A 24426-nucleotide genomic window follows, 5' to 3' on the forward strand; every position below is an offset into this window, starting at 1 on the left:
CAATCTGCAGGCAGTTTCTATATCACGGTATAAAATATGTCCTAAACCACATTCCCCAGACTGCAAAAGCCATTGCTGCTTCTTTGTGTAATTGATATAATAACATTAGGTGTGTGGTATTCTCTGCAGAAGTACAAGAAAACCACCCACACGCAGCATTCGCCAAAAATAATGAAACTATATAAAATTAAATCTGTGTTGAAAGAAGTTAATAGCTTTAGTCTAAACTATAACGCATAATTATATCCTATTTATATTTTTATTTAATATGTTTAATTCCCTAGCTGATTCCTTTTGTTTGCCAAAGATCAGGAGAGGGCCTACACCCACTTGCTCAAATTTAAATCCAGTTATTGGACAGGTAAATTAAGTTAAGAAGAAAATCAAATAAATTACCGAACCAACACAACCGTACACATGTTTCAGTCACCATAATGACCACAATAATTTATAATCCTAAAATATGAATGTGAAGATGGGAGCTGCCACCAATCTTAAAATTATTTGATTGTAGGTCAGTGAAATTGATTCAGAATGAAAAGCAGTTTTTGGTTGATTAAGGCTCCCTACACCTCTATTTAACAGAACTGCGGGAAAAGCACAAAATAGCATACACGTACTAAAATGAGAAGCAAGCTCAGCATGCATAGGGTTAAATATCCTGTGCTTTGTCTCGATTACTGCAGTACACAGACAAGGAGAAAGGGTTCTTTAAATAAATAGACGTCCAAACCTCCGGTTTTTTTTACACAGGACAAGAACATCTGTAAATTTTTACCTCATTGGTCACTTTAGTCAATTCAACTGAATTCAGTTTTCAGTGACATGATCACAGGAACTGGTTTATATATATTTTTTAAAGCAATTTAATTTTCTGATGCATTTTACAAGCCATTATGCCCGTGAATATGGAAAACACAAGAAATGCAAGCAGTCTCCCTGATAACCAACAGAAAGCAGAGAGCTCGGCAGACAATAGAAGCAATGATTCATTCTGTACAAATAAAACTGCACGGCACAGGCACATGGTTCAACTCACACTTTCCACAAACATTTAGAGACAACAGCTAAAAATACTGAGGTATACCTGTGAAACCATCGTTTTTCTCTCCATAAACCAAGCAAATCAAATGTGAGCAATTCGTGATTTAGCTTGACTTTGAGACACAGATTGCACAGATTGGCCCCTCTCTTTCCTCTCCTGTTATCTTCCCCACAGCAACTCCCAGATTTTGGCCAGATGGCTCGCGCGGGCTCCGCCTTGCATGCCATGGGCTATTAATCACAACTAGCCACACCCCCACCAACCATTCCACACCCCCACCACCCCCCACCCCCAGTCTCCGAACCTGATACCTGATCCTCACAGAAAGAAAAAGCAGGAAAGCCAGCCCAATGTCTGCACTCTCCCAGCACTCCCTGAGGTGAATTAAGACGACATTTCTCCACGCAGCTGCTTATTATGCCAAGCCCAGATATGTTAGATTTAACTTCTTACCAACCTTATGGAAAAAAATACATTTGCTTTCTTCATTTAGGAGCACTAGGTTTTTCCATTCTCAAAAATGTTAAAAGGTTTATAACAACCTGAAGTACTTCAAAGGCATTCGACAGAACTCTGTTCACTGAAAATCTCCCCACATATATGAATATCTGATTACTTTGCCTTTTTTCAACCCTAAATGGTATCTTCAATTTACTTTTTAAAGGGCTTGATGGCAAACAATTCAGTGGACCAGTATACTGATGCGAAATCACAAACCATTTCCAAATGTAATTCATTAAAAAGTACTCAGACAAAGAGCAGCTCTCCAAAGCACCTCATTGATGCCCACTTACATACAATGGATAGTTTTAAATGGTTAAAAAAGATACTGATTCTTAGATCCAGTATCTAAACTCACAATTGCATTGAAGTGCCTCTAAAGGAAAATATTATAATATCCTCACATCCATATGGTGGGGGGCTGCAGGGCGAAGGTGGGGGGAGGGGCAGCTGGTGCCCAGGGCAGTTTATTTCTGATTGCACATAAGACAAAGAACACATTTACTTTGCACATGTTCTACATTTATGACCCATTGATTAATCACTTTTGAATGTCACTTCTGAATCTGCAAAATAGAGAAGCAGGTTTCGCAACTTTCTCCTCATGATGCTTATACTCATTAGCATGTGAATTCCGAAGTCCCAGCCCCCAGTAACACCTTACCAAGAGGCAAGGCAAGAAAGTGCAAGGCACTCATTTAACCACAGTTGTTTCCACAGGTAATTCTGCATTGAAGACAAATAATTTTTCATTAATTTGGTACCTTTAAACACAAAACCTTTTAAATTGCTTCATTGGAACTTTCAGACGTAATTGACTGTGAGCACATGTTATTTTGGACCAACATTTGGCTTGGGAGGTTTTTAGAACCCATAAGGAAAAAAAATGTTTGAGCATTTAGGTTGATGGAAATCAAGGTTATCTATATACTACAACTCTCGTTTGTTTGTTCCTGAACTATGGCCAAAACAGTAAATGAAAGCACAAACATTTTAGGCCCATCTTACTCACTGTCGTCCCTTTGCTGCTAATGGAAGAAGTTTCATTGAAATCGGTGTTATATATTTTAAAGTTATTCACATTTTAAAGTTTAAATCTATCTCCTATTGAGGGAGGGGGCAAGGAGGGAGGGGGGAAAGGAGGGAGGGGGGGAAGGAGAGAGAATAAGGGGGTTTGAGGGGGATGGAGGGGAAGGGGAGGGCAAGGGTGGAGGGGAGGAGAGAGGGGGAGGGGGAAGGGAGGAGAGGAGGGGGAGGGGAGGATGGAAGAGGGAGAAGAGAGGGGGAGGAGAGGGTGCTGCACCAATGCAGGAGAGGTTTGGGCCCAACGGGTCCACTTGGTCTAGTATCAAATAAAACTGTTTTGGTTTTTTTAAAGCAACCAGTAAAATAGCCAGAGATAGTCAATGGTATTGTTCGTATGGATTCCTAAAGGCTATCCATAACATTTGTCATAGGAATGTTAGTTTCTGAATGAGGGCAAACAACCGTGCAGGTTAGGAGATTGGTTAGGTCTTGAAACATGGAGTTTGTTGAGTGGGTATAGACTAGACTTTGAAATTTATGATGCCTGACAAGGACCCATATTGGGGCTATTAACTATATTTATTGATTACATAATTTACTGAAGTGCACTACGAGCAAGTCAACAATGACACAAAAACCTATGGCATTATAAATGTTGTAGATGGCAGCATTAAATGACAGGAATAAACAGATCCAGTGAGGAGGCCAAGACTCTGGCAGAGGCATTTCAATGCAGGCAAGTTATTCATTTTGCATCAATAAATTCCTCTTTGGATTTCCACTGTGCCTTGTTTTTCATTTAACAAAGAGATTTCAGAATCCATGCATTACAAGTATAATAATATGGAATAAGAAAAATATCTGAACGGCTAATCACTAAATAAAAAAGGCTAGAAAATAAACTTGAGTTACTTTTACTAGTTATATATTCCCTGGTTCAACCATACCACTGATAGTCTACCTAGTTCTGGGTATCACACGTTGAATGTGATGATCTTTTTAGTGTGTAGAAGATTCATCAGAGTGTTACCAGAGCTTTAGGGGTTAGATTCTGATCAGAGATTACATCAATATTCTATTCCCTGAAATACTAACACTTAATGGATAATCTGATTGCTGTATTTAGAAATGAAAGGAATTGATAGGGTAAATTAAAAACTCTGTCCACGAGTAGAGTCTAGGACAACAGAGAAAAATAATCAAAACCAGGTCACTCAAGATAGAAATTTGGATAGGGGAGGAGGGGCATTCTAGTTTTAGAATCCTCCGCCCAGGGGATAAGTCTGCTTTTGTTTGTTCGCTCCGATTAAGGCGCTGTGCACACGGCAGCTTGTCTTTTTCTTTTTTTTCCCACACTTTTAATTTCATTTTAATTTCAAGTTTTCGTGTACCTTGTTGTGTGTTGTGACTGTTGGCAGACCAATTTCCCTGTGGGAATGAATAAAGTGTTATCGTATCGTATTGTAAGACAATTAGTAAACCTGCTCCATCTTTCAATCAGATTATGCGGATTTATCTCCTTAAATCTACTTTATATCTTATTCTCATAAGCTTTGATTCCTGTGCTTAAAACCACAATGATTGTAGACATGCCTGAGATCAATGACCGAGCACCCACTGGTCTCCAAAGCAGACAATTCTAAAGAATCATAACCAAGAATAAAATGTCTTCCCATCCCATTAGGCCATCTTCCGGCCATTGCAACAAATAAGGTAGATGATATTTCAACTAATTATTTTTAATGCAAGAATTGATTTTTGATAGCCAATCATTCCCTCCCTCATTTACTGAACACGGGACATCACTGGCAAGCCTACATTTGTTGTCCATCTCTAACAGCCCTCGAGAACGGTAGCGCAGCGGTAGAGTTGCTGCTTTACAGCGAATGCAGCGCCGGAGACTCAGGTTCGATCCTGACTACAGGTGCTGCACTGTAAGGAGTTTGTACGTTCTCCCCGTGACCTGCGTGGGTTTACTCCGAGATCTTCGGTTTCCTCCCACACTCCAAAGACGTACAGGTATGTAGGTTAATTGGCTGGGTAAATGTAAAAATTGTCCCTAGTGGGTGTAGGATAGTGTTAATGTACGGGGATCACTGGGCGGCACGGACTTGGAGGGCCGAAAAGGCCTGTTTCCGGCTGTATGTATATGATATGATATGATATGATGATAACAAGCTGCTTCCTGGAACTGCTGCCGTCCTGTTGGGGTGAAGGTACAGCCACAGCATCGTTGATCAAACCGCTTCCGAACTGAGACTGCAAAAAAATGAATGGTGATGACGTACAGGTATGTAGGTTAATTGGCTGGGTAAATGTAAAAATTGTCCCTAGTGGGTGTAGGATAGTGTTAATGTACGGGGATCGCTGGGCGGCACGGACTTGGTGGGCCGAAAAGGCCTGTTTCCGGCTGTATATATATGATATGATATGATATGATATGATATATTTTCAATTCAGGATGATGTGCCACTTAGTGAGGAACTTGGAGAACATTTTCCGACATACCTTCTGCCTTGTCCTTCTTAATGAGTAATGTCAAATTTGAGAGGAGCCATCAAAACCACCATGCAATTATCTACAGGGCACTTTATAGATGCATACAGTGCATTCATTGTTTGCCAATGGTGGAAGAATTACATGTTCTTGGTGCTGGATAGGATGACAATCAAGTGATCTGTTTTATCCTTAACAGTATAAAGCGAAGCGTGTTATGGACCTATCATCAGGGAAACACGTCTGTCAGCCCACCAAATCCTTATCAACCATCCAAACACCCATTTACAGTAATTTTCTCTTCAATTATTTTCATTTTCCCCATATTCCATTTAACTCTCCCTAGATTCTGCCATTCAAGGGAAATTAACAGTGGCCAATTAAGCTACTATCCCATGTCTTCAGGATGTGGGAGGATATCCGTGCGGTTACCAGAGACACCCAGGTGGAACACCAGATTGAACCCAGGTTGCTGGGCCTGTGACACAGGTGCTCTACTAGCTGTGCCACTCTGTACTCAGAGGTTGCACTATTGTGTAGATGTGGCATCTTGGTCAGCATGGGCAAGTTTGTCTGAAGAGACTGTTTCCAAGCTGTATGATTCTATGACTATGAATCAAATAATAGTGGAACCTTTTCCTCACCACTAATTTAGCTGTGCTCCAACTATACACAACTTGACGAGAGTGGCTTGCAGACTTTTAATCTGGTCATTTGATTGTGGAATTACTTGGGTCTATCTATCACTGTTTTGTTTAGCATGCGGTTCCTAATTTGAAGTATTAAAGAGTTGACAGCTTTTTGTTTAATACAGTTGGTGGTGCTGCAGCATGCTCTTTTACACTCCTTACTAAACCAGACTTGGTCCCAAAGATGCATATTCATGGCGGATGTACCAGACCACGAAGATTATAGATTGCAGTTGAATACAATTGTGCTGCTGCTGACAGCTCACAGTATCTCACGGTTGGCTGATTTGGAGCTGCTGGATCTATTCTGAAGTACTCATTTACCATGATCAGTGGTGCTACATGACATGATGCAGGATGTCCTTGGTCAGGTCAGGCTTTTTGTATCAAGGACTATAGTGTGATTGCTCCTACACTATTGTGATGGACATGGCCCTGTAATGGGTGATGATCAGCTTAAGCAGATTTCCCCCCTCTTTTCTTTGCTCTGAACTTTCATAACTTGGTTGCCTAGGTGTTCTACTGAACTGCTCTTGATAATGGATGTTGAAGTTCCTCATCTGGAATACATTCTGCCTCCTAACCATCTGCAATGTCTCTTCCAATTGTTCATCAGTTCAATTACGCCAGTAGACGGTAACCAGCAGGTTTCCTTTCCAACGTACGACTACATTCCATAAGAATTCTGAATTAGTCAGTCAGTATCAAAGACGTAGGGTCTCATCTTCTCTACCCTGCTGGTGGGATGGGATATGCCCAGCAACTGTGAAGGAAGAGTTTAGAATGTTAGCCTAAAAATGTTTTCGAGGGAACAACTGTGTCAGACAAATGTTCAACTAGATTGTGGGACAGGTCTCCCAATTTAGACTTCAGTCCCCAGACATTTGTCAGGAGGATCTTACAAGGTCAACTGTCCCAGCAGTGACTTTGCTATGTCCAAACAGATGTCTTGGTCAATGCTGGATTTCTGCATGGTTCTATTCTTCTTTTTGTTATAACGTATCACCTTTTTTTGAATCAGTGTCTTCCTATGCTATCTCAGTTAAAAGAGTCAATCAAATTGCTATTGATCTATGCCTAGTTTGGAAAGTATAATTACCAGCTGAAATTAGATGAATTCATGAATTCAGCTGTCTCATTGTCATAAAACTAGTCTTTTTTAAATGAACATAATTAATTAGATTTGAGTTCCCCATTTTGTGTTAGGAGTTGAACTCATATCTCCGGTTTGCTAATCCAGATCTTTGGACTCTAAACACAACAATTTAACCTCTGCATCACATTCCTTAATTAAGGGACATGATGCCAAGTGGATGAATTAGAATTGATCTCAGCCATGATTTCACTGAACCACCTAGCCCGCTCCTGTCCCAATCGTTTAATTCAATTATATCAATTATCACAGTATCATAGATCAATAGCAGGGATATTTTAAAGTAATTCACATTTTAAAGTTTAAATCTATCTCTTAGGGAGGGAAGGAGGAGGATAAGGGGGTTGAGGGGGATGGAGTGGGGGGGGGCGAAGGGGGAAAGGGGAGGGAGGGGGTAGTGGAGAGGGTTGAGGGGAAGGGCGAGAGGGGGTGATGGGGAGGGTGAGAGGGGGTGATGGGGGAGGAGGGGGCGGGACGGGGTAGGAGGGGAGAGGGAGGGGGAGGGGAGGAGAGAGGGGAGGGGAGAGGGGAGGGGGACGGGAGGATGCTGCACCAATGCAGGAGAGGTTTTGGCCCAGTTAAACCCTAAATTCCTCCATGTTTTAAGTTTAAAATTTCACACATAAATAGCTGCACACACTAATGGAGAAAGTAACCTGGATTTGAACTTAGGGCATTATCATTAGATGGGAAAGGAACAATGGTATTCAAAATGTTGTTAACTCAAACAAAAAAGTGAGACGACTCATTAAACTTGTTTTTTGGATGACAAATAAAGATATCTTGAATCTTGAAGTAGGTTTGTTAAGTTCTTGATAATAGTTAATACTTCCAAAACATATAGCTACAATTCCAATGAATTCTAACATTGTGAAAATATTAAAATTAGAACCTTTCTGACATTCCTGTTCAACTATACGAGAAGGTATCAGTTTGAGCACTGAAAAGGGCTATTTCTGATTAGTGAGTTGGGATTGCTAATATTTAGGATAAGAATTGAAAGTGTTGGAAACACTCAGCAGACCAGGCAGCATATGTGGGAAGAGAAAAAAGCCTTCAAGCAGAATCTTTTGTCATTTACTGTTGATGTCTAACCGGGTTTATCAAACCACTGCAGTGGAAATACTGTGAGGATCATGTGTGCTGTCTGATTAAATGTTTTCCTCAAATGTTGCTATGGCGCATCTTCTTGAAGCAATAGACAATAGTGCAGGAGTAGGCCATTCGGCCCTTCGAGCCAGCACCACACCATTCAATGTGATCATGGCTGATCATTCTCAATCAGTACCATGTTCCTGCCTTCTCCCCATACCCCCTGACCTGCTGAAAAAGTTTTTCCTCATCTCCGTTCTAAATGGCCTACCCCTTATTCTTAAACTGTGGCCTCTGGTTCTGGACTCCCCCAACATTGGGAACATGTTTCCTGCCTCTAACGTGTCCAACCCCTTAATAATCTTATATGTTTCGATAAGATCCCCTCTCATCCTTCTAAATTCCAGTGTATACAAGCCTAGTCACTCCAGTCTTTCAACATATGACAGTCCCGCCATTCCGGGAACTGTGCCACCCAAAGTATCAAGGAAATAATACAATATTGTGAGAATTGTATTTGTGATATGGGAGCGGTTTCATTGTGCACGCCCTCAATAGCAAGAATATCCGTCCTCAAATTTAGAGATCAAAACTGCACACAGTACTCCAGGTGCGGTCTCACTAGGGCCCTGTACAACTGCAGAAGGACCTCTTTGCTCCTATACTCAACACCTCTTGTTATGAAGGCCAACATTCCATTGGCTTTCTTCACTGAAGCATCGGTGTATGAATCTCTAGATAATTTGCCCAAGTGTCCATCATTACATGCATGACTAAAAATTAAGCATTGACAGATCATTCTGGAGGTTTCCATGTGCAACTACCATCAATTGCAAAGTTAGTTGGCCCAGACTCCTGCAGAAAGATTTTGGAGAAAGGAAGGTTCAAGATAAGCTACAGCTGCTCATTTAATTTTCTGGATTCAAGCAAAGAAAATGCAAAGAAGTTAAAAATAGCAAAGGAATCTCCCATGCCCTTTCTTCCTACAATTGAAGATAATTACATATTACGGTATATTCCCAGCTCATCCTCTAATACTGTCCTTGTACAATCATATTTTGCATCAGCTTCAACCTGACTGAACGAGGTTGTCACTGCCATTTAAATGTTCAGATTCACTAGAAAATGGACAGGAACCCAAACCAATCCTCTTCTCTGTTATCCACACCAAAAACTGTTTTGGGATCTATGTAGAGGGGGTTGGGGTTATGGTAACCAACAATATAGCACCTACATGATATCACAATGAAACCGCTCCCATATCACAAATACAATTCTCACAATATTGTATTATTTCCTTGATACTTTGGGTGGCACATGATAAAATCTCATGCACACGACATTGAACTTGAACTCAAGTTCAGTTCATGGAGCTATTACCTCGCAGCTCCCGTGACCCAGGTTTGTTTCTGCTCTCCAGTATGGAGTTTCCACATTCTCTCAATGACAGTGTGGATTTGCTCCTACATTACAAAGTTGTGGGAATTGATAGGTTAATTGGCCACTGTAAATTGCCCTCAGTGTGCAGGTGAGTGGCAAATCTGAGGGGGTGTTGATGGGAATAGTATAAAATAGGATGGGAATAGTATAAAATAGGTTATTAGTGTATGTATGCACTAGATGGTGGCCATGACCTAGTGGGCCAAAGGGTGCATTTCCATGCTGTGACTCTGACTTTCTATGATATTCAAATATTTAGCAGCACCGTTTACATTAATCATTAAGTCTTATTGAATGGCACAGCCAAAGGCACTTTAATTGTTGTTTATCTATGAAATACAAGGATACCCCAAATGATCAAAATGTATTAGTAAATTCACATATAGTTTATGCCACATGTTACCACTAACTAAATGTACAGAATAATTTTGATCATGCAATCAATGTAGTCCATTCAACAACTATACAATTTGTGGATATATGAACAAGCAATTCTTTCACTGTTCATGGAGAATGTGTAACTGAGTATTTAAACTAAATTCAATCTTGTGTAGGTCAGTAAACAAGATGTTTTGTTAACCTTTGCGATGCTGAAAAAATCTAAACATCAAGGTTACACTTAAAGCAGTTTCTTTTTGATTGACAAAGACTAAACCTATGGTTAAATGAATTCCACACCAATGATGTGCACTCAAATCACAAATTATGTTGAACTCAAAAGGCTCTCAAGGACAATCAGTGGTATTCTTCTTTTCAATGCCACAGGTGAAATTAGCAAATCTGTACAATCTAGAAAGTTGGTCTTGAATATTGGCATTTTCCCATAGGATATTATACTAAGAATTTATCTTGGTGTCTGAGAAGTCAGTCTAGTGGTATCTGTGATTGGTGGAGCATCTTGTGTTCCAACCTTTATACACCCAGTCCTCCTTGAGATTGTTTTTTTCCCCCCCATTCCAATTTTGAGAAGGTGCCATATAAAAAGTTACTGCACAAGATATTGGTTTATGAGATCAGACCTCCGGTTTGCATTGAGCTTCACCCTGGCACTGGGGAAGGCTCCCCCTCCCTCATTTCGATACGCTTCCAGCCCTCCCATTTTTATTCCGCTACTCATACCGTCCCTCCAGACCCCATCACCCATTTGCATCCACCTACAGCGTACACATTTCACACACTGGATCCCCCTCCCTGCCCCTCCGTGTACTCTGGAGAATGATAAAGCGGAGGCAGATGAGATTTTAGAACTTGAGGAATCAAGGCTTATGGGGATTGGGCAGGAAAATGAAAAGATCAGATCAGCCATAATCTTATTGAAAAGGCAATGCAGCTTGAGGGTCCACAAAGTCAAACCCTCTAAAGAATTTTGCAGACTCATAAAGCAATCGACTAAGGCAACTCATTTCAATGCAGAATCCACAGGGTTCATACATTACCCATGTCACTTTTTCACCCTACCTATTTGTTCTTAAGATACTCGCACACCTAAGAAGAACAAATGAGCACAAAAATCATAAATAGAATCAATTTCACTTTCAAGTATTTTATTAATACTATTGTGCTTCTTGGTCATCTTAAAGCTGCTAGCACTTACACAAGTAGTGAGTCAACAATGAAATAAAGGAAGGCTTGTCTACAGCAGCAGTACTGAATAATTAGTTCTTAACTCTCCAGGTTAAAATCTGCACAACAAAAATAATGAAGTTAAATATATCACAAAATGAAGTAAAATTCTGTTAGTCTAGAAATAATTTTACCATCACACATTCTATAATTCAGTCTACACTGGAGTTTTCCAGATAAACCTTTGGTTAGCTAGATAACAATTTGTCCTTGAAAGGACAACTAACACTAGAAAAAAACTGCAGGCTTCCACCTATCCATACCAAATGTCTGGGAAAGTATTCTTACATTTTAGAAAAACAAACTGATAGATGGATTTGCACCTAGAAAATTAACCTGACCCTTTCTGATGTAAGTTTATTGATCTGAAATGTTAACTGTTTCTCTATCCAGAAATATTGTTTGACCCAACATTTTGTTTTACTTTCTACATTTGCAGTATTTTAGTTTTGTAAACTGTTTACTGACAGAATACCACAACATTTATTTATTTGATTTAAATAAAATAATTTCCATCCTTGAGAATAGATACTGAGATATAATGGAAATGGTTGATGGGACTCACCAAGCTGACAACTTCCCATAAGATGTCAGGTACTGAAAGCTATTTACTGCAGAGGACAAAAGCCACCGAATCCAATGTTGTCCATACGATCCATTTATTCATTTCCACAACAGATGGCTTACCTGTTTTCTCCATTCCTTAGTTGAGAGGTACTGAAGCTAGTGTTTAGTAGCCCTGCCAATATCGGTAAAGTCAGGGCAAACAAGATCTCAACTGATGCAAGTTACTGGTTTGCACAGTCAGCACAATATTACAGTAAACCACTGTCAAAGTTGCAAAATTTGTAGGTGGAAGAAGAGTAGAAAGGTACAAAGGTTCAGAGAAAGTGTTCAAAAAATATGCCCGAGACCCTTTCATAATCAACACCAAGCCTGGGGATGGGTGGAAAATGGGGCCAGGTCAAGATTATAGACAATAGACAATAAGTGCAGGAGTAGGCCATTCAGCCCTTCGAGCCAGCACCGCCATTCAATGCGATCATGGCTGATCACTCTCAATCAGTACCCCGTTCCTGCCTTCTCCCCATACCCCCTCACTCCGCTATCCTTAAGAGCTCTATCCAGCTCTCTCTTGAAAGCATCCAACGAACTGGCCTCCACTGCCTTCTGAGGCAGAGAATTCCACACCTTCACCACTCTCTGACTGAAAAAGTTCTTCCTCATCTCCGTTCTAAATGGCCTACCCCTTATTCTTAAACTGTGGCCCCTTGTTCTGGACTCCCCCAACATTGGGAACATGTTTCCTGCCTCTAATGTGTCCAATCCCCTAATTATCTTATATGTTTCAATAAGATCCCCCCTCATTCTTCTAAATTCCAGTGTATACAAGCCTAATTGCTCCAGCCTTTCAACATACGACAGTCCCGCCATTCCGGGAATTAACCTAGTGAACCTACGCTGCACGCCCTCAATAGCAAAAATATCCTTCCTCAAATTTGGAGACCAAAAATGCACACATTACTCCAGGTGCGGTCTCACCAGGGCCCGGTACAACTGTAGAAGGACCTCTTTGCTCCTATACTCAACTCCTCTTGTGGCATGAACATAGATGTGGCATGAACAAAGCTATACATTGTTTTAATAAGAATGAGTTTTAATTGTGTGCTAGGGTAATGGCAGCCAAATATATTTGAAAAGTCAATTAAGCTCATATTTATGAATAAACAGAAGGCTGGCCATGATAGTATGTTGTTGGCCAACATGAAGATGAGAAAGGCAAGAAGAGTCAGGAGTGTTTTATTGTCATATGTCTCAGATAGAACAATAAAATTCTTACTTGCTGCAGCACAACAGAATATGTAAACTATAAAATAAACGAGAGTAAAAAAAGTTTTTTTACTCACAAGAACTCACACATATATATACATATACACACACATACACAGAAACATACACATACACACACATGCATACACACACACATAAATACACGTGCGCACACGCACAAACAATAGTAGTGCAATAATAATAATAAAATAATATAGTCCATTGTAGTTCAGAGCTTATTTGAGGTTGTAGTGTTTAATAGCCTGATGGCTGTAAGGAAGAAGCTGTTCCTGAACCTGGACATTACAGTTTTCAGGCTCCTATAGAATAAAGTTGAGGTGGAATAAAGTAGTAGGAGTGCGAAAGAGTAAAAACAGAATGGTGGAAGCACTCAGCAGGGCAGGCAGCGCCAGTAAAAGGGAAGAAACAGGAAAGTGAGAAAACAAGTTTGTTTAAAGTTGCAGAGAAGGTGGGGGAGCGGTTGACAGGACAAAGAAAACGTCCCTGACAGGGCGAGGCCAGGTAATCTAAATGTTTACAGAAGCAACTGGCTATGTGAACAGATAGAGCTTGAGTGTATGCCCCGAAATCCTTGAGAATCTCCAGTGAAATAGTTCAATGTTGAATGCACTAGAGATGCTCTGGCTATGTATTATGTAAGATTGGAATTACGTACCACCAGTCCTAACTGAGCTAGACAAGAGAGACAGTGTGGTCAATCGTAACAAAAGCTATAGAAAAATAGAGATATAAATGCACATACTTCAAGAACATAATGCACAACTGAATGGCACCTAAACTGGGCTCAATTTGTATACCCCAGATAATGTCTACATAGGATATATCAAATAACTAGAAGAACCTTCTTAAAAGTTTCGTTTCCTTTCATTCTTCCAAAGCAAAATAGACAGCATCTACAGCACCTTAACCACCAATGCACCTGCTCCCCCTCAAACCACCTGCCCCCCCTTATCTTGTCAACCCCTGCCTCAGTTCTCCCCAGTCTCCACCACCGACCTCTCTGACCTCTTCACAGGAATAAAAACTGCCACCTGCTCTCTGGACCCCATCCCCTCCAGCTTTGTCAAGGCCTGCCTTCCTGCTCTCTCTCCACTTATCACTGCAACAATAAACTCCTCCCTGTCCACTGGCATCGTCCCGCCATCCCTCAAAATCGCTGCTGTCACCCCCATTCTGAAAAAACCTGGTCTCAACCCTGACACCCCAAACAACTTCAGACCAATCTCCAACCTACCATTTCTGTCCAAAGTTTTGGAACGTGCTGTAGCTTCCCAACTCAAATACCACCTCTCTACCAATAACCTGTATGAAACTTTCCAATCCGGATTCCGCTCCAACCACTGTACTGAAACTGCGCTCCCCAAAATCACAAACGACCTTTTCCTCTCCTCCGACGCTGGCAACCTCAACATCCTCATCCTACTTGACCTCAGCGCCGCCTTTGACACCATAAATCACTCCATTCTCCTCACCCGACTTGAAACCTCCTTTAACATCACCGGCACAGCCCTATCCTGGTTCAAATCTTACCTCTCTGACAGGCACCAGTTCATCTCCATTAACAACTGTAAATCCCCCACCGCTCCCCTCCCCCAAGGTGTCCCCCAAGGCTCAGTCCTTGGCCCCCTCCTCTTCATCCTCTACCTGTTCCCCCTTGGCCAATTAATCCGCCGTCATGGTCTCAACTTCCACTGCTTCGCCGATGATATCCAGCTCCTCATCTCCACCAAGTCAATCTCCACCACCACACACTCTACACTGACAAACTGCATCTCTGAAATAAAATCTTGGCTTCAATCAAATTTCCTCAAACTCAACTGCAACAAATCTGAAATCATCATCATTGGTCCAAAAACGCTCACCAAATCCACCCAAAACTTCATCCTCAATATTGATGGTCTCCCAGTATCCACCTCCCCTCACAACCGGAATCTTGGAATCATCTTTGATCAAACCCTCTCCTTCGACAAACACATCAAACACATCACAAAGACAGCCTTCTTCCACCTCAAAAACATTGCCCGTCTCCGTCCATCCCTCTCCTTCACAGCAGCAGAAACCCTCATCCACGCCTTCATCACCTCCCGTCTGGACTACTGCAACAGCCTCCTCTATGGCTCACCCTCAAAAATCATCAGTAAACTTCAATACATTCAAAACTCCGCTGCCCGTCTACTCACCCACTCCCCGATCCGTGACCATATCACCCCCGTCCTTTACAAACTCCACTGGCTCCCATCCCCCAGAGAATCCAATACAAAATCCTCCTCATGACCTACAAAGCCCTCCATAACCTGGCCCCATCCTACCTGACTGACCTCCTCCACAGGCACACTCCCACCTGCACCCTCCGCTCTGCTGCTGCCAATCTCCTGTCCCCCCCCCCATCCGGACCAAACTCAGATCCTGGGGGGACAGGGCTTTCTCCATCGCTGCTCCCACCCTATGGAACTCACTACCCCAAACCGTCAGAGACTCCTCCTCACTCACCACATTCAAAACATCACTGAAGTCTCACCTCTTCAGCACTGCCTTCAACCACTGAAGGTCACCTCACCTTCTGTCTCCTTTCTCTGTTCGTTTACTTATTTATCTATTTATTCACTTCTCTATGTTCTAGAAATCCCTGTAAAGCGTCTTTGAGTGTTTGAAAAGCGCTATATAAATGTAATGCATTATTATTATTATTATTATTATAGATCTGTGAGAATACAATTAGTGGATATGTTGCAGATTAAATGTAAATTTGCAGAGTTTAAATGAAAATTGCAGATTTTCTTGTAGAAAAATAGAAAACTGGCATGTCAAAAAAGTGTTTTTGTTTTGCTGCACATATATCTAGTGTAACTCAGGTAAAAGTTGGCGCTAACTACCTAAACGAAGAGTTTACAATCATTAGCAGAATTGTTCAATTTTTAGAAAACCTTTCTTTTGATTTCTTCTTTTTGATTAACAATAAAATGTCGCTAAAACAATACAAATTGTAAATTAAACCGAAGCCAAAAGTAGGAAGATAGGATTTATTTATATAACCTTCATCATATAACCACTTGAGGCATATCACATTCAATTCAAGTGCAGCCATTTATTACATTGGCAAATGTGGCAGCCATTTTGTACACAGCGTGGTCCTGCAATTTTCAATTGAAAAAAATTAACATATTAAGAAGTCCCTTTTCAAGAAACAATGAGATGTTTTTTAAACTGGACAGATCAGTGAAGCCTTGGTATTAGGTCTGTTCTCAAATGGATCTTGAACCTATCTCGACTTTAAACTTGGACAAAAGAAGGTGACCAGTTAAGCCAAGCTGTTAGTTACGATAAAGGGATAATTAAATCACTACAATTACCAATGTTATCCCAGGATTAGGTTAACGACCTATACTGCTCTCCACTGAAGTAAAATTTGTTCATGTAGAAGTTAAACTTCATTGGATAAATCAACATTGAACACATAAACATATTGTGGTATGTTTTTTCACTCTCCTGATTTTGGGGACTACTTCTGAGTTATTGGCAGTCTTCACACACCTCCCCAAGAGGTTAATTCTTTGTGTACAATACAATACAATACAATACAATATATCTTTATTGTCATTGTATCCAGGGGTACAACGAGATTGGGAATGCGCCTCCCATACGATGCAATAATTTAAGTAATTAACAGCAACCCAACGAAACGAAACAATTGTAACAGTTTTTAGACAGGGTAAAGTGCAAGTTGATCTATGCGTTGTGGCCATCCGGCTCAGCAGGACCGGTTCATAGCAGCTATGGCACATGCCTAGACTGGGAGTGATACTCGACTGAAATGCACAATTGAGTCTGACCCACTCTCATCCTCACAACTAGATAATCCTTCATTAGTTATTGGATGGATATCAAGAAATTCTACAGATTTCTCTCTTACTAGCAGGTTACATAACTGAAGGTTAACGGCTGGTTTTCTCTCATCTGAATGACCATTTTCCCCCTGGACACAGCTTTCGATCATCTTTCATGTAAACAAATTCTTCACAGTATTTTAATATTAAACTATGCAGCATCTGTTTAGTATATTTCATTTAGCATTGAAATTTCTTGTCGAGCAAGTGTTAGAAGCACAGCAAGCTAACAATTACCATGTAGGGAAAAATATCTCGGCTTTAAGTTGCACGGTTAAAGAGTGTTCAGAGTTGAAGTTCATGTTACACACAATTTTAAAAAGATGATTGAATCGAGATAAGCACGTTGCTGTAGTAAATATTTTGGTCCAAAACATAGAATTTTTAGCCATCAGGTTTTGTGAGTATGCAATATTATAATGTGATCTTTACATCTCATCAAATCATTTTACTCTAACAATAAGGCCTTTGTTCCAAAGATACAGGAGCAACTGGTGATTTTGTTGCGCAGTGTAGTTAAACTGCAACACATGTCAGTAGGTTAATGCCAGAACAATTTTACTTAGCCTCAACGCAATGGCAAAATGCACTGTGCGACACAACTTTAGAGAGTGATCACACTTGTGAAATTGTCCCAGTTACGGCATCACTTTGAATACATGCAGCTAGATGAATGCATGACCACATTATCTAAAATCCACGAGTACTACAGTGAAATAATTCCTTCTCTCCTGAGATGCTGCCTGACCTGCTGAGTTACTCCAGCATTTTATGAATAAATACAGTGAAATAAAACATGTACCTGTACAAATAACATTGCTCACTTCCTCAGGCTTTTTTTAATAGAACTGAAACACTAAGCTAGGGCAAGTGCAACCTTGCTTCAGTGAATAATAGGACCCTGTTCAAGAGAACCTACTTGTGACAAAGCCCTTTATGGAACAGGGGAAATTATTTTAAATACTAGGTGCATTATTTAGCAGATTAAGCATTTTTTAAAAGGGAAAATTGCAAGGTAGGTTCTGGGCATTAAAGCTTTGGATGACCTTAAGTTTAGAGAGAGAATGGTGGTGTGGGGTTAGTGTTGGTGACCGGGCAAGAATATATTGTAACAGCCACGTCTTAGAGGTCCAGAGTTTAAGTAGGGAAGGGGCCACACGAGAACTTGAATGGATAATGAGCCTAGCAAGATGAACAGTTTTTCTGTGGGAGATCGTTTTGGGAAGCGTGATCACAACTGCCTAAATTTTCAGATAGTTGTATTGGTTATTATTGTCTTGTGTACGAAGATACAGTGAAAGCTGTTGGTTGTGTGCTATCTAGTAAAATCAAATCATACTAGACATGAGTACAATTAAGCCATGCATAAGTACAACAGGTAATGTAAAGAGAAAAATACTAGAATGCAGAGTAGAGTGTTACACCATTATAGCGTTACAGTTACAAATAAAAAGTCCAAAGACTGGACTTTGGGGGACCGGGACATTCAGTAATCTGATAACAATGGGGAAGAAGCTGTTCCTGAATTTGGCAGTATGTGCTTTTAACCTTTGGTATCTTCTGTCATTGGGAGAGGGGAGAAGAGGGAATGACCAGGGTGAAAATTGTGTTGTCTGCTTTTCCTAGACAGTGTGAAGTGAAGATAGAGTCAATGGTAGGGAGATGTGATAAACTGGGATACATCCACAACTCTCTGCAACTTCTTATGGTCTAGGGCAGGGCTGTTGCCATACCAAGCTGCGATGCATTGCGAGCAGATGCTTTCTATGGTACATCTGTAGAAGTTGGTAAGAGTGACTGTAAAACGACTAACGTATTCAGTCTGAAGTAGGCTTTGGTATGTTTTCTTGGCCGTATTTCTGTGTGGTTGGTCCGGGGGGTGGGCAAGGCTAATTACAGCAGTATCAGGCAGGAGCAAGAGGGAGTACATTGGAAGCTGTTAATAGGAAAATCCACACCTGACAGGTGGAATTCGTTTGAATTCTGGTTAAATTCAGGACCAACATATTCCTGTGTGGAAGACAAACAAGGATGGCAAGGTTTAGGAACCTCAGACAGCAAGAGATATTGTAATTTTAGAGAGTAAAAGAAGCATAAGTGAGGTTTAGGAAGCTAAATTTGACATGGGCCAAAAAGAATGTAAAGGAAGCAGAAAATAATTTAAATAGAGTCAGGAGTTCTAAGAGGGGCCATGAAATTTCCATGGCAGGGAGTATTGAGGAGAATACCAAGGTATTTAATACACACATTAAAAAACAAGGTGGTAGCTAAGGAGAGGGTAGGACCACTCAAAGATAAAGGGGGAAATTTATGCCTGGAGCTAGAGGACAAGGGCAAGATACTAGAAAAAGTACTTCACATCTGTATTTACAAGGAGGAGGTTGTGGGTGATAGGGAGAGGTATCCTGATGTTGTAGGGCATGTTGATGTCAAGCTGGTGGTGATGTTAAAGAACATTAAGGTGGATGTCCCCAGATCCTTGATGGGATCTAACCCAGGTTATTGTGAGAGGCAAGAGATTCCTGGGCCTTTGATAGTGATCTTTGTATTCTCTCCAGCCATAAGTGAAACCCCAGATGACTGGAGAATAGCCAATGCTGTTCCTTTGTTTACAATGGACAATAGGGACAAACCAGGAAATTATACCAGGTTGATGTTTGTGATATATGATTTGGACAACAGTGGGCTTATTACTAAGTTTACAGACAACACAAAAATTGGCAGAGTTGTTGATAGCGAGGAAATTTGTCAAATGATGCAGCAGGTTTTAGATCAGTTGGAAATATGGGCAGAGAAACAGTACATGGAGTTTAATCCAGACAAGTATGAGGTGTTGCACTTTGGGAGGGAAAGGGAGAAAGGAGGCAGTTAAACCCAGTTAGAATCAGAGTTGTACCTAACCATGGCTGAGACAGGAGAAATGGTTTAAGTTTATTATTGTCATGTGTATCAAGGTACCGCAAAAAGCTTTGTTTTACATTCTATCCAATCAAATTAGATAATACTATACATAGATACAATCAAGCTAAACTCAAGTACAATAGGTAGAACAAAGGGAAAAGATACAGAGTGCAGAATGCAATTAAAGTGATGGCATGCAGCTATAATCATTGCATTTGAAAGTGATCTTGGATCAGTTTGGTCAACAGTGAAAAGGACCTGATAATGTTTATATTATCAAGCTAGATTTGATGGTAAGTAACTAATTACCTCAACTAGTACATGAAGAGGAATGAGGGTTTGGATCCTAAAATGTCAGCCTGAGTTTGAAGTTTTGGAAGACTACTTTGCAGTCTTCATGGAAGGGTGAACCATAGAAACATAGAAAAATAGGTGCAGGAATAGCCCATTTGGCCCTTCGAGCCAGCACTGCCATTCAACATGAACATGGCCGATCATCTAAAATCAGCACCCCATTCCTGCTTTTTCCTCATATCCCTTGATTCCTTTAGCCCTTAGAGCTAAATCTAACTCTCTCTTGAAAACATCCAGTGAATTGGCCTCCACTGTGTTTTGTGGCAGTGAATTCCACAGATTCACAACTCTCTGGGTGAAAAAGTTTTTCCCCATCTCAGTCCTAAATGACCTACCCCTTATTCTTAAACTTTGACCCCTGGTTCTGGACTCCCCCAACATTGGGAACTTTTTTCCTGCATCGAGCCTGTCCAATCTCTTAAGAATTTTATGTTTCTATAAGATTCCCTCTCATCCGTCTAAATTCCCGTGAATACAAGCCCAGTCTCTAAATTCCCGTGAATACAAGCCCAGTCGACCCATTCTTTCATCATATGTCAGTCCAGCCATCCCGGGAATTAACCTGGCAGAGGACACTTATTCAGAACATATTCAAAACTAGATAAATCACCAAGACTGGAAAAGGGGAAATGGTAAAGGCTTTGATAATTTTTCCACACTCTTTGGAAACCACCTGGGTGCCAGAAGACTGTTTATTAAAAAAGGGGTAGATAGAATAACTGGAGGCTGGTCAGTTTGACATTGATAATGAACATAGAACAGTACAGCACAGAAACAGGCTATTCAACCCACCCATGTCTGTACTGACTGATGCCAATCTATAATAATCCCATTTGCCTGAATATGGTCCATTTCTCTCTATTCAATGCCTGTTCGTGGGACTGTCAAAATGTCTCTCAAATATTGCTATCATATCTGCTTCTACCACTACTCCTGACAGTGTACTCGGTATAAAACAAAACCTACTTCACATTCCGAGTGCCTCCTTTATCATAAGATAATAAGTGATAGGAGCAGAATTAGGCCATCAAGTCTACTCCGGCATTCAATCATGGCTGATCTATCTCCCTCCTCACCACATTCTCCTTCCTTCTTCCCATCACCTCTGACACCCGTACTACTCAAGAATCTACCTTTACCAACCTATCCACTTGCATTGCCACTTTCAGGGAGCTATGGACTCGGACAAATTATTTGAAAAACATCTAAAGAATGACACAAACCTGAATTTAGAAAGGCATGGGTTATGAAGGAAATGCATGAATTTGTTAAAGCAGGTACATGCCCAAGTATAATTAAGCTTTTTTTGAGTTAGCAAGGGAAATCAATGAGATTAGAGCATTTTATGATGTAAAAGTCCCATATGACGAACTGATCAAGAAAACAAAAGCCAGAGATTTTATGGAGTGTGTTTTAGAATGGCAAGCATAACAATGGTGGTATACAGGATAGTTTAGAGGCACTGAGGGGACTTGGAGTGCATGCCCACACATCCTCAAAGTAAGTAGAGAAAGTGGTTAACGCAGGCAATCAGTTTGAAGACTTATAACCTGCAGGGTATGGATCGCAAGGGCTAGGTAGTGAATTAATCTTGTCCATTTTTGGCTAGGCTGGACTAATTGGCTTCTTCCTGTGCCATAAACATCTTTGATTTTATACCTTAAGGGATCAAAGGGTTGTACCAGAGATGCAACCAGAGTGAGAGACAAGAATGATATCCAAATTAATGTAACTAAGAAGATTAAAACAAGATCTCAAACTGTAACATGCTTTTGCTGCCTTGCAAGTAATACTATTTTAAGCTTGGCCTGTCCGAGCAGCCTGCAGCTAAACATTCTTGTCCATCTGTGCCCATCACTCCACCTGATTTAGAAATAAGTTGTATCAGCAGGATTAAAATCCTATTAACATCACTTTTTATTAAAACTAGTTTTAAGTTTAACAACTCAATCAAAAATTAAAAGTACATTTAGTTGTATAGCTAGACATTTTTGAATAAGCTCTATGTACTCCACTTACTTATTTATATTGACTCTTAAAAAAAACACCCATTTTCATACATTCATAACAGTGAATCAATCCTGCCTCTACCTAGTAAATCAGAGGTTTGTGTAAGGAGGCCACAAATGTTTGCACAATTTATCATCTTCTCCGTATGGATCTACTTCAGCCTTCTGGTAAGATATGTACGAGTGCAAAATTCCAAGATTGTGGCGCAGTAATGATAGAAAACAAGTAGAAACTGCACTATGCAAAGATGGCAAGATATTCATATGATCATTAATATGACGGAGAAGAGTTTAATATGTGAAGAAAATAAGCATAGAAATATTGCTTGAGCAAAATCTTGGTATAAAAATGTATTTGGTCAGGTGTACAAAATTGTATACGTATTTAAGTCTGATGTAGTTTCATAATTGGCATTAGAATTCGAGTACCTAAAAGATATCCAATAATTTACAAGATTTAGATTTGCACCCATGTTACTTACATACAGTGAATTCTTAACTTGGGAATCAACCAAGCTCAGCTAGAGCAACTACAAAAATGTAGTTTAAAAACTATGGGGAAGAATGAAACCTTTGCTTTTACACCTTATTTTTTTCCTCTTCTCTAGCTGCTCATTAATTCAGTGGTTATAATCTCAAATGGTACTTGGGAGAGGTAGTAACATTAACTCACCCAAGTGACAAAAGCACTTGCATTTATAAAGTACCTCATCATGTCCTCAAGACACCTCGAAGCGCTTTATGTCCAATAAAGTGCTTCTCAACTGCAGCTGATGTTATTCAAGTAGTCATTGTACAAACCTAGACAGTGAATGGAGGCAAATGGAATTCAGGGGAAACGGTCACAGCTGAGACCAAACCAATTCTTCACCTCATGTCTGCATTTAAACTTTCCAGCAACAATCAATGGACATAAAGCAAAAATTTGGTCAATTTTTCTGTCACTGAGGCCGATTGGAAATCCTCTGAAGCCTAATTAGTTCCACACAAACTATAATAAATCAAATCTTTTACCTTTTTATTCTGTAATGCTAAGTTGACTTGGGCTGCATTTTCCAACTGTGATAGAGAGCTTCCAGATCTTTGTATAAAAGTATTTATAAAGCGACTTCCATGTTACTACTGTTCAGGTTACAGAAGTTTGTCCTTACAGAATTCACAAATCACTACCCAAAAATGTGAGATACGCAACAAAATCCACTTTTTGCAGATCACGTGCGTAAAGAAATAAAACACCACACAATCTAATTTTCTTACACTTGCATTTTTTGATGCACGCGCAGATGACTTGTTTTTGAATTATGGAAAATCACAAGAAAGTCTGGATTCTAAGAACGCCACACACTCTTAACGCAGGGGTCGTCTGTAGTTAACTAAATTTACATGATGCCATGTGCCAATTCACTGAAAGGTTTAGTTTATTGGAATCTTTCCAAGCAAGCTAATCTCTCCTTACAAAGTAGTATTTCAATATTCTTGGCATTACAAAGTAATTTTAAGCACGGCAAGTATAGGAATTATGTCTCAAAACCATCCCTGAATGAAGCTAACGATAAAACTGGCTGCACAATGATGTGCATCAATGCAGCAAAAGAACTCTTACAAATTGGGAGTTTGAAATGCTATACTACAGCCTCCCCTCTATGGAAATTGTGGCAGTACTGCTTCAAGATATATAAAACTCTGCAGTGCAGTACAGAAATAACCTCAGAGGATTCGAGCACATTTTAATCAGAAAGCTTCTTCAACTAAACTGATTTTTGCTGGTCTACAAAGCTATGCTGGCTCTATATTGTTGACTTAGAACACCCGTAGCACATAAGACACTTTTTTATCAATTCCTAGGACAGTTTATAAGAAATTACCACTGGTACAGCACGAGAATAACACTGTGAAAAGCATGGATTTCTAAGCCAGTACTCACTCACCTGTAATATTGGGTAAGGATATTCCATACAGTAGACACTGAACATGCTTACAAGTTGCTGTAGGACACTCGAATTAAGGAGAACCAGGGCAGTATGGCTGGGGTGTAAGTGAATTGGTCTATCCGTCAATCGTGAACAGCTGTTTAAGGATTTGTGATGCACACAGTGCAGGCCTTCAGCAACGTGAGGAGGGGAGGCTTTCTGCCCGGTAACGTTTTCAGCTGTTGCAATCAAACTTCTGCAGATTAACCCTCAAATCCTGGCCCTGAAGACTGGGTCTGTTTGTAGAGAAGGGATCTGCTTTCCTTACCCAAGAACCTTTTTTTAAAAAGCAATGCGTCTGCACAGTAATAGACATGAACAGGTGCACACTTGTCACTTTAGCTCAAACAGGCGTTACTTTTTACAAGCTGCAATGCCTTTCAGGGGGACAT

At 40.4% G+C, this 24426-nt stretch overlaps 1 protein-coding gene across 7 annotated transcripts in view; it reads right to left on the minus strand.

The window, feature by feature from the left end:
• Positions 1-24426, minus strand: part of LOC144611422 (RNA binding protein fox-1 homolog 2-like) — a 200853-nt gene that overhangs the window by 80970 nt on the left and 95457 nt on the right. Inside the window, exon 1 of one of the 7 annotated variants that reach the window (XM_078430495.1) lies at positions 1088-1296. The exons of the other annotated variants lie outside the window; for them this stretch is intronic. Within the exon in view, the coding sequence (XP_078286621.1) occupies positions 1088-1114 (27 nt within the window). The 5' untranslated portion in view covers positions 1115-1296. Of the gene's footprint in view, positions 1-1087; positions 1297-24426 lie in introns of those variants that run through there. 7 annotated transcript variants of the gene reach the window in all.

The sequence above is a fragment of the Rhinoraja longicauda genome, chromosome 40, assembly GCF_053455715.1.
Source record: "Rhinoraja longicauda isolate Sanriku21f chromosome 40, sRhiLon1.1, whole genome shotgun sequence".
NCBI lineage: Eukaryota > Metazoa > Chordata > Chondrichthyes > Rajiformes > Arhynchobatidae > Rhinoraja > Rhinoraja longicauda.